This window comes from Arachis hypogaea, chromosome 9 (assembly GCF_003086295.3).
Source record: "Arachis hypogaea cultivar Tifrunner chromosome 9, arahy.Tifrunner.gnm2.J5K5, whole genome shotgun sequence".
Classification (NCBI taxonomy): Eukaryota; Viridiplantae; Streptophyta; class Magnoliopsida; order Fabales; family Fabaceae; genus Arachis; species Arachis hypogaea.
In genome coordinates this window covers 65872895-65882674 of record NC_092044.1, presented here as the reverse complement: position 1 = coordinate 65882674, position 9780 = coordinate 65872895, and the positions used below count along the sequence as shown (strand labels likewise).

At 33.4% G+C, this 9780-nt stretch overlaps 1 protein-coding gene across 5 annotated transcripts; it reads right to left on the bottom strand.

The window, feature by feature from the left end:
* Positions 1 to 1408: 1408 nt before the first annotated feature.
* Positions 1409 to 9324, bottom strand: LOC112711008 (phosphoribosylaminoimidazole carboxylase, chloroplastic). 5 transcript variants are annotated; one of them, XM_072202995.1, is made up of 19 exons: positions 8885 to 9270; positions 8695 to 8731; positions 8094 to 8387; positions 7360 to 7575; positions 7161 to 7272; positions 6790 to 6852; positions 6559 to 6697; positions 6294 to 6349; positions 5683 to 5756; positions 5404 to 5551; positions 5083 to 5256; positions 4587 to 4674; positions 4373 to 4489; positions 3479 to 3576; positions 3276 to 3393; positions 3097 to 3191; positions 2442 to 2548; positions 2235 to 2302; positions 1409 to 1474 (listed from the first exon to the last, which is right to left on the bottom strand). In XM_072202995.1, exons 3-19 carry the CDS (start codon positions 8315 to 8317, stop codon positions 1449 to 1451), a joined length of 1923 nt encoding a protein of 640 aa, XP_072059096.1. In that variant the 5' UTR covers positions 8318 to 8387; positions 8695 to 8731; positions 8885 to 9270; the 3' UTR covers positions 1409 to 1448. The 5 variants fall into 5 exon arrangements, with proteins under 5 accessions (XP_072059096.1, XP_072059094.1, XP_072059095.1 ...); XM_072202993.1 differs by lacking the exon at positions 1409 to 1474 and adding an exon at positions 1476 to 1972; XM_072202994.1 differs by lacking the exon at positions 1409 to 1474 and adding an exon at positions 1476 to 1972 and having other exon boundaries at positions 8094 to 8338; positions 8885 to 9263.
* Between the last annotated feature and the right edge of the window lie 456 nt (positions 9325 to 9780).

Here is a 9780-nt window from a genome sequence, read left to right as displayed (position 1 = left end):
CCTATCCATAAGTACATTTGTTTTTAGAGGTCGTTCATCACCTTTGATTTACGACTACAGCGTAAGGCTTTGTATGGTAGGATGTTATAATATTTTTTAAAAAATTATCATTTATAACTTATCTTTTAAAAAGTCAGTAGATCTTAGCAGAAAAATAAATAAGACAGCACTCCTTATTCCACGTATAACATATGACTCGGCTCTATTTTGTTTTTGGATGGTCACTTGGTTTTCTTGGAAGGTGACTTGACTCGTATCTTTTCTTTTTTTGGACATCATACTTGACTCTTTTCTAAGAGTGAAAAACGATTAGGTTGGATATTGAATTAATTGTATATCTGACTCGTATGGATAAATTCAAAATCAACCATTAAAGTTAAAGTTAAACACCATATCACCAACTTTAATTTCACGGCCAAATATGAAATATTAGAACCTTCACGATTAAGCAATTACATTTGGGTTTGGCAGGATGTAAAATATTTGATGATCTCTTGAAAACTTAGTCATTCTAGTTGTACCTAAAAATGAAAATGGACCGGAGCTTGTAACTAGACTCATTTTAGACTCGATTCAACTCAACTTGTTTTATTAAATAGGTTAGACTTGAGATTTTTGTAAAGCCTATTAGTTAACAGGGCTGGACTATAGCTTTTAAAAAAGCCTACGAAACTCATTAAGTCGGCTCATTAAATTATTTTTTTTTTGTAAAATAAATTATTCTTAATCTAGAGTTTCAACTATTCACTTATATTAAACACAAAACAAAACTAAAAAGAATCAATAGTCTAGTTAATTATAAAATTATAACTTTTTTGTTCAAAAAAAAAAGTTTATAGATTGTAAGTATAACTATGATATATGACTAACAATTTATATATAAATGAATTATACTTTACAAATTAAGAATTATAAATTTTGAAATACATTTAACGTTAATTTAGAATTTTTAAGTTTATTGTTTTAAATTATAATTTACAAAACAGATTTTTCAAATAGACTTGTAGGCTTGTCACTTTAAACAGGTCGGACTCAATCCTCAAAAAAATCCTACGAGAAGTAACAAGCCTAAACTTAAACCATCCATTTGCAATGACTCATCAAATCTATAACTTGAGGCAGCTCGGTCCATTTCCACTAGTTATAACCCTATTAAGATTCTCTAATGCAAGAGCTCTCAAACCCAAGTGCATGAAATGTGGCTCCTAGTTGTACAAGACTCTGTTAATATTTGAAATAGCAATCAATTTGGTTTTCAAAGATGTAATCGCTAATTAATGTTACTTAAGCTTTTTAGTTAAGAATCGAATTAATGTCTACAAGTCGTCTTCTCATTGTTATTAGGATGCCACCAAATTAATAACGTATTAGATGACATGTCAAGCAAATAATATTATGACAAATAGAATGGTCAAAATAAGTCAGTATTCCATGTGATATTTTAATGTTCAGATTAGCATCCCAATACCATCATCTGTATGAAATTTATAGAGGATTAGATTCACAATAAAAAAATTCAAAACCAAATTAACTCCAACTGAGAAAATTAATCCGTCGTAAGTCGAAACTCCATTTAAGAATTTGCTACATGCACCAGATAGATTCAAATCTACCAACACTTGTTTAAGCAGACGAGTAAACTAACTACTCGACCAACCAAAGTTAGTATGTGTAGTGATCTTATGACAATGCCAAAAAGCCACTATACACCAGGTTCGTGTGGATGGCAATGCCAAAGGAGTGCGGAGGTCTCAAACTTATGTATGAATTTTTGATAAATTGATTGCATCAGAAACTTAAAGGACTAACCAATTTGGGTTGGTCGAGTGGTCAGCTCACTCGTCCACGTAAACAAGTGTCAGATGTTTGAATCCCACCTTGTGCATGTAACAACCCATTAACTAGCGTCAGATCCTTAAATGGAGCTCAAATCCGTGACGGATTAGTCTTTGACCTATCAGGCTGAGGGATACTGTGGGCAACCAAAAAAAAAAACTTAAAGGACGGGTTTTAACTCAGATTACAACCTTTAAGTTCTTTCTATTGTTCCTATTGTTGCACCTATCAACCTTAATCCACTTATTAGTGATGCCCTCTAACATTTAAAATGTGAAAACCCTCATTATGACATTTTCTCATGTGTCAAAACTTTGTAGCAGTACAAAAATTACAACAGACTATGGAAAAATAATCACTAAATTGACTGGTTCAACTATCTAAGTAAGATTGCCAACCTTCGTTTTGTAACTTATCTCCTTTCTTCAATACCATTTGCTTTTGGTCTTCTAGGTATTGGCTCATCCTGCATTATTCATCACATTATATTATTAAGCGAAAAAATGAAATAATTTATAATACTTTATTCTTTTGTGAGTGTTACTGCATTAAACAAATTTTGTATGACAGATATTAAGAGAAAGGAAGAAGCTGAAGGAGCAAACCTCGATCGAAGGTTATCGTCAGCAACACTTAAAATCCTCACTGCGAGCAATCCAGCATTAGTGGCATTGTTGACTGCAACGGTGGCGACAGGGACACCTCTTGGCATCTGCACGGCCAAGAAGAGCAATTATCAGCTAGAGTACATTATCCAAAGATTCTGCTTTCCAGATTCATTTCTTGCATTTGATTACTTGCTCAAAACAAAGTATGTGAATTATGTGACAAGTGGATGTGTGCCTAACTGCCAGAATGTGACGAAGGGGTGAAATGGAAACACAAAAATTGTATTAGCAAAGCGATTTCAGCAGGTAATAAGTGGCAAATGAAAGCCGCCTTCAATTACATAGTTACACTGTTTTTCAGCATCCAGTTTTGCTTCTAGTAGTTGTTTAACTCGCTAAGAACTGCACCCTTTAAAAATCTTCATGTTCTTCAAAAATTGCTTCAAAAAAAGGATTACAAGGTTGTTTTCTAAAACAAACATGCATCTTCATTCACTAGCATTAACAAATATTCATCAGAAGCTTTAAAAACAAAGCAATACGACATAACATATTATTATTGTATCTTCAAGAGGCAATACTAGAAAGCATAAAAAAGAAATAACGAAGAGCATAGAAATGTTGGTAAGATATAATTTAAACAAAGATATACCTGGACAATTGACAAGAGTGAATCTATTCCATCTAGGGTTGAAGCACGCACAGGAACCCCTACGACAGGCAGGGGAGTAAGAGCAGCAACCATACCTGAGATACAAAAAGCTTAATTAATGCCAAAAGACAATTGATCTATATAAGAAATTTATATAAATTTCAATTGAAATAGCTTACCGGGCAAGTGAGCTGCGCCACCAGCGCCAGCAATAATAACTTGTATGCCTCGTTCATGAGCAGAGGAGGCATAAGAAAACATCAGTTCTGGAGTTCGATGAGCTGACACTATTCTTACCTGAAATTTGATGCAGACATAGGTAAAGAAAAATATCTTCATACAGCACCCAAGTTTTAAAAAAAAGGAAATTAATTAATTTGACCTCATGAGGAACATCAAACATCTCCAAGAACTCAGCAGCACTCTTCATAACAGGAAGATCTGAATCAGAACCCATGATGATCCCCACACGTGGAGTTACTACATTCAACAAACAAAATAAAGAATAACCAAGTGCAAAATGAAAAAATTCACTTCAAAGGTTATTGCAAAATAAATGACAATTAGAGGAAGAAAATTAGTGAATTTATGTTAGTTCCATGATCTTATCGTACTACTCTCCAGTCATTCACCAACTAATAACTATTTTAGAAAAAATGTCTGTGTTTTTTATTTTTTGGAGAGGAGGGGGGGGGGGGGGGGGAGGGGTGATTATATCACATTTCTCTGGCCATAATAAAATCTGGGTAATTTCAAACTCATCATTTTTTTCAGAATTCTTCCATAAGATAATACACAGATCCACTATACTGTTTTCCCAATAATGAAAAGGAAGATGTCTTGTTCCAAATGACTTAAACATATTAAAATAAAATTTGAAATTTGGTCAAACAAAATAGAAAATGTGATTACAAACTGAGGAACCTATTTTGTGGCATTAAAATGACAAGTATCCAATGAAAAATGGAAAATATACAGGGAATATAGAAAGGAAATACATTTGGCTGGATGAGCAGTGTATATTTTTATACACAAGTGAAAGAATTGACACAATCACAACTAGTGGATATTTGAAAATTGCACAAATTCTAAGTTAAACTCAATTGGTTATACAGGCAGTCATATTATTTAAGTAATATTGTATAATATTTATGCAACACCCATGACAGAAATTGAAATTAACTATGAAGAGCATCCATCATCCTTTCTCTAGCAACCTAAGCTTAACATGTATACAAAAATAACATACAAGTGAAAAGATGTTTGTGTCACTAACCAGCAGACTTGTCATCTAACCTTTTCCCTTCTACTATTGTAGCAAGATCACTTTCAATATTTCCTAAAGAATTTCCAGCAATGGTGATATGGCCCATCTTCCTTTGCTTTCTCATTTCTGACAAATTGTCATACAAATAATCAACCAGTGATAGCTGATAAGTGAGGTGGCTAGGAGTGATCAACCTGAAATTGATATTTAACCAGAGGTTCACCTGGTTTATCGTACCAATGAACAGAAGCACCAGGAACAGTCAATGCCCTTCTGATCAATTGATGAGCTAAACGAAAACCAAGCTCCCCCTATATTCATAAACCAGATTTCATGAATAAATATCATAATGATCTTCAGAAAAAACGTAAATTAATTAAAGGAGGAATTCGACAACCTATAAGTGCATAACTATCATTGATCTATGGACCAAGATTAAATGAGAACCATTTCTGTTCAGATTCATGAAAACAAAGAAGATTCTGCATCTACTTTGACCAACATAAATTCGAACAAACATTTAATTTCCAACTAATGTATCTTTTGTCTATGAAAATAAGAGAATTTAACTATACTATAACCCATCTAATTTTTTATTGACATTCAAATATTCTATCACCAGAGCAGGAACATCAATAGACCAGCATTTGTATTAAAAATATGCAATAAGGACTGGAGCAGGAAAAAGGAAAGGGAAAATAAAGAAATGAAAGGCTAACCTCTTCTTCACCTAGTATATTGTACATGATGGCAGCTGGAGTTTTCAATGAGGAATCACCAAGTGGAAGACCAACAACAGCGCGCAAATGTTGTTCAAATTGAGAGGTATAGCAAGATTCAATTGTATGATGCCCGCTATTGTGAGGTCTAGGAGCTACTTCATTTAACAGAATCTGTCAAAGGCACCATCACCATAAGGGATTAAAAACAAATACAATGCATTTTCCAGCAGTAGAAGATTTAACAGTAAAAGAAAGCAAATTTCGCTTTCAAGAAGAAAATAACATCATATTGTCTAAATCAAAATATAATATCAAAACCTGTCCATCGTCTGTCAAGAACAATTCAACTGCAAACACACCAGCACCTTCTAGTGATCTAACAGCAAGGCATGCAACTTCAGCAGCACGCTCTCTAATCTTCCATTTCACATTAGCTGGAGCCTTAACTATGTGACATATATTGTCCCTAAAACAAAATGTAAATCCCTAAGCAGATTGTATAAGGCAGATGTATTACATTGCTAAAACATTTATATTGCTAAAACATTCATGATTCAACACCTTAATTACTAAGCATGTAAGTACTCTTCATCTTACCTGTGAATAGTTTCAACAACAGGATAACATGAAATAGAATTGTTTCTTTCTCTTGCCACAATCACAGCTAGCTCCTGCAATTATATAGGACAAAGAAAATGTCAGAATATCCATAAATACAAAAAGACCTGACAAATTAGAAGTTTTAAGTTATGACAATTATACAATGTTTTCAGTGAATTAAAATACATCTTTAAGTAACTGCAAATTAAAATTGCACGAACACTATGAAGCTTAATCCTAATTCTACATATCAGAAAAGATATAACAGCAAGAGAATTTTGCAAGTGATACAAGTACATTTTTGGAATTGAATGAGTTTGTTACATCTCATGATAATTTACATTTCATTGAAAGACAAACTGTTTTCACTTTTAGAGGGAAATTCTGTTAAGATTACTGGATTATATAAATCAGGGCACTGTTAGCTGAATGAGAATCATAGTTAATAATAAAACAAGCATCCTACAAAAACTCAAAATTTATTGCAAATCACACATACAAAAGTCCAAGTTATGGTGGCTTAATTACTAAAAACCAGCAATATTCTTTCGAACATACAATATGTGAATAACGGAAAATTATCAAAATAAAAGTCACTAACAGATAACCTTAACAAAAGGTGCCCATTTCTCAGCATATAAACCTCGGCTGAATCCTCCAAGAGCTGCAAAGTTTGGGAGGAGTCAAAGAACAAAAAGAAAATTAATGCGATGCATACATAAACAGGTAGGGCCTTTTATTTAAAAAAAAAATTAAAAAATAAAAAATCTTCTTTGAGCTAATAATAAGTATTAATCAAAGATCAATTTCACTTATTCTAAGTTTCCCCTCGAAGAAAGAAAAGAAGATACACATATTGAAAAAAACAATTACCATCCACAGCAGAGGGAAGTTCATTTTCAGTTTTAGCAACAGCATTTCCTCGCCCATCATAAGCTAATCTCCTACTCTTAATCATTAGAGGATAGCGAAAGAGTTCCCCCACTTTCTTGGCACCTTCGAGGTCATCTATCTGTACAATGTACATTCTCACATCAGTATACAATCTTAAAGATCCAATTTTTAGGTACTACTCTAACTATAACTAGGATAAGCAGCACAGACCTGCATAAATTCAGGAAGTGGAATTCCATTCTGTGAGAAATGAACCTTTTGCAGATACTTATCCTATAACATTTTAAAGGTCATATCACTGAAATCATTAGTAAATAACATCCTTTTTTAACTTAAATTTAAAACAACATGATAATCTGTTAAAAATATCATATAACATATCCATTTAAAGGACAAAATCATAGAACCAAATTCTAGAACAGAAGTTAACAGTTCTGTTCTGAATGAATGTGGAACATTTTTGAAGATATGCCACTGCAACACTTTATGCATCAAGTGGGAATATCAAATTGTTCATATTTTGTCTATTAATCCAATAAGTGAACACCAAGAAAATGTCACCGAATCTACCTAGATAATACCTGAATAATTCTTATAGTAGAGGCTTTGGGTTGGCAGTCAACTCCTTGTTTCTCAAGCTTTTCCAATGTATCAACATCAACATGTTCAATTTCAACCGTCAATACTCCACACCTAAACACAAACCAAACCAGAAAATACAGATTATTTCGAATAAGGAGATGACGTATTCAAAATTATCGTATACTGCATAAAACAAACCTCTTTGCGAATTCCTCGACAGTAGCACTGTCATCAAAGCTTCCAACCATATGATGATAAGACAGGGAACTTGCTGGGCAGTTCTCCTGTGGATCTAGGACCATGACTTTGATTGCCATCTGAGAAGCAGCTTGACATAACATGCGACCCAATTGGCCTCCTCCCAGAACCCCAACAATCACTTCTGACAGTCCGCGGACCGGCAATTCATCATTGCTACACACATACACAAGACCATCAATAAAAAATTTGTTGAGCTTTCCACCGACATTTTTGGTTTCAGATGCTTTAAGACTACATATTGTTTATATTACACGGATATCCAATCATGTGTTCTCATGGCACGGTAAAATTTTGTTGATCGTCTACAGACATTTTCAGCTTCCTAAACGTCAAGACTAGGAACAATTATTTTTATATGCCTTAATACTCTAAATCTGAATTCTGAAAGGGCTACTCTCACAACAAGCCTAAAACAAAATCCATCAACAAAAAGGGCCAAAAGTTCCCAATGTTGAAAACTTTTGAAACTTTCAATTGCTGTAAGCTTTGTAACTTTGATTTTTTTTTTTTTCCTTCTCTCAATTAAAAGTTTCAACTTTGGTAACATTAACAACTGCTGATAGCGCACCCATTAGCAAATACATATTCCTAATAAAAATGCAACAACCTCAACCTCCTGAGAGAAACTAGATAATCAAAAAAATAAAATAAAAAATAAAAAAAATACGCACCTTAGGGAAACAGGATCTTGTGATGCTTGGAAAATGAGTTGGGCCTGCTGAGAGTGCTTCAACTTCAAAGAAGAAAAAGGAGGAAGAGGGGTTTGCTCCATGAAGAAGCCAAGTGAGATAGCTGAAGAACTACTTGTTGTTGTTGCTGCTTTGGTACAAGGATGATGATGATGAAGGCAAGGCCTGAAGCCAAAACCGGAGAAGGTGCGCACACTCTGAAGCATACTCAAACCTCACCTAAGTTTCTGCAGCACAAAACACACACCTTCCTGTTCCACTGAGTATGCCTAAAGCCTAATAAAAGAAAAAATAAAAGGTAAAACTTTAATCCTCTTAATATAAACACACAATACAACGAACAATGCACAAAGCAATAATCTCTGAAAAAAATTTAAAAAAAATGAAAAAACCGAAAAAAATTAAAAAAAAAATCGATTATAATTTTGCAGCAAACTAATAAAGTAGCCAGGTTTCATTCAAATTTACCAATTTACTTAGTAAAACATCAAACTAACAAAGTAACAAAAGCATCAATTTTACAGCAAACACACAAAACATCAAAAACAGCAAACATCAATTTCATATCAAACACCAAACTTACTTGCAGATGGAGAGAGAGGGAGGAGCTCGGCGGCAAGCTGGAGGCGGCGACGAGAGGGGAATAACAATAAACGATACAGTTAATTTTCTTAATTTTAGGGAATAATGAAGTGAGGCACACATTAAATAGAAATTTTGAAACGAATTTACGTTGGTTATCACAAAATAAATTTGCAGAACCAGATGCTTACTTTGCTTTACTTTATGAATGGATGCAAAATAGGGTGGCTCAGAGTGAGCTTCACACAACGAATTTATTCACTTCACTTCACAGGTCTTCACGGGTTGGTCTTTTCTTTTCTCTTTTTTTTTTTTTTTGAAAAATAATCGTCTAATAACGAGAATGAGAAGAGATGTTGCGGTTGCGCTGTCAAGTGAGTCGCGTAGGAGACGAAGACAGCGGCGGCCGCAGCGATTTCAGAGGCGGGAGAGCAAAAACGAAAATTAGAGTGGGAACTGGGAAGACGGTGTGCCTTTTAGTGTGGTTGGTAACTAAATACAAAGAATAAATAAATATTCAGCCCAACTAAACATCCAAGCACCTTTGTGTTAAGTTCAATCAACCAGGTTCAATACTAAAAAATTCACTCCCATTAGTGAGAGTATGTCCGAAAATATTTCAATTCACACTAAAATATAAAAAAAAATGTTCATTCTTTTAATTCAAAACTGCAACAAACAAATTTTAAATCTCTTTCAAAATTTTTTAAAAATCTTTTAAATTTTTTGTAAAAATTACTATAAAATCGGGTGGTAAATTTAAATTCATCAACAAAAAATACACAAAAACAAAAATAAAGATTACGTAAGGTACTGAAAAAACTATTGTAATTATGTTCAATTAATTTCTCGCAGATCTCGTGTTTCTTCTAGTTCGATTTAAGGTTTAGCGGATCGAGTTCGTTCATTTAGTAGATCGAACTTCTCTGATTCTACTTTTTCTTGTTTTTCTTCGTAAATAGGACATCAAACGAAACTGTGTTGTTAGTTTATTGGTTCTGATAAATAATTCGATTCATCTCTTAGTTTAATTGAACTCATTTGCATGCAGAAATGAATTGAAATATATTTTTCTTGTTGATTGAAT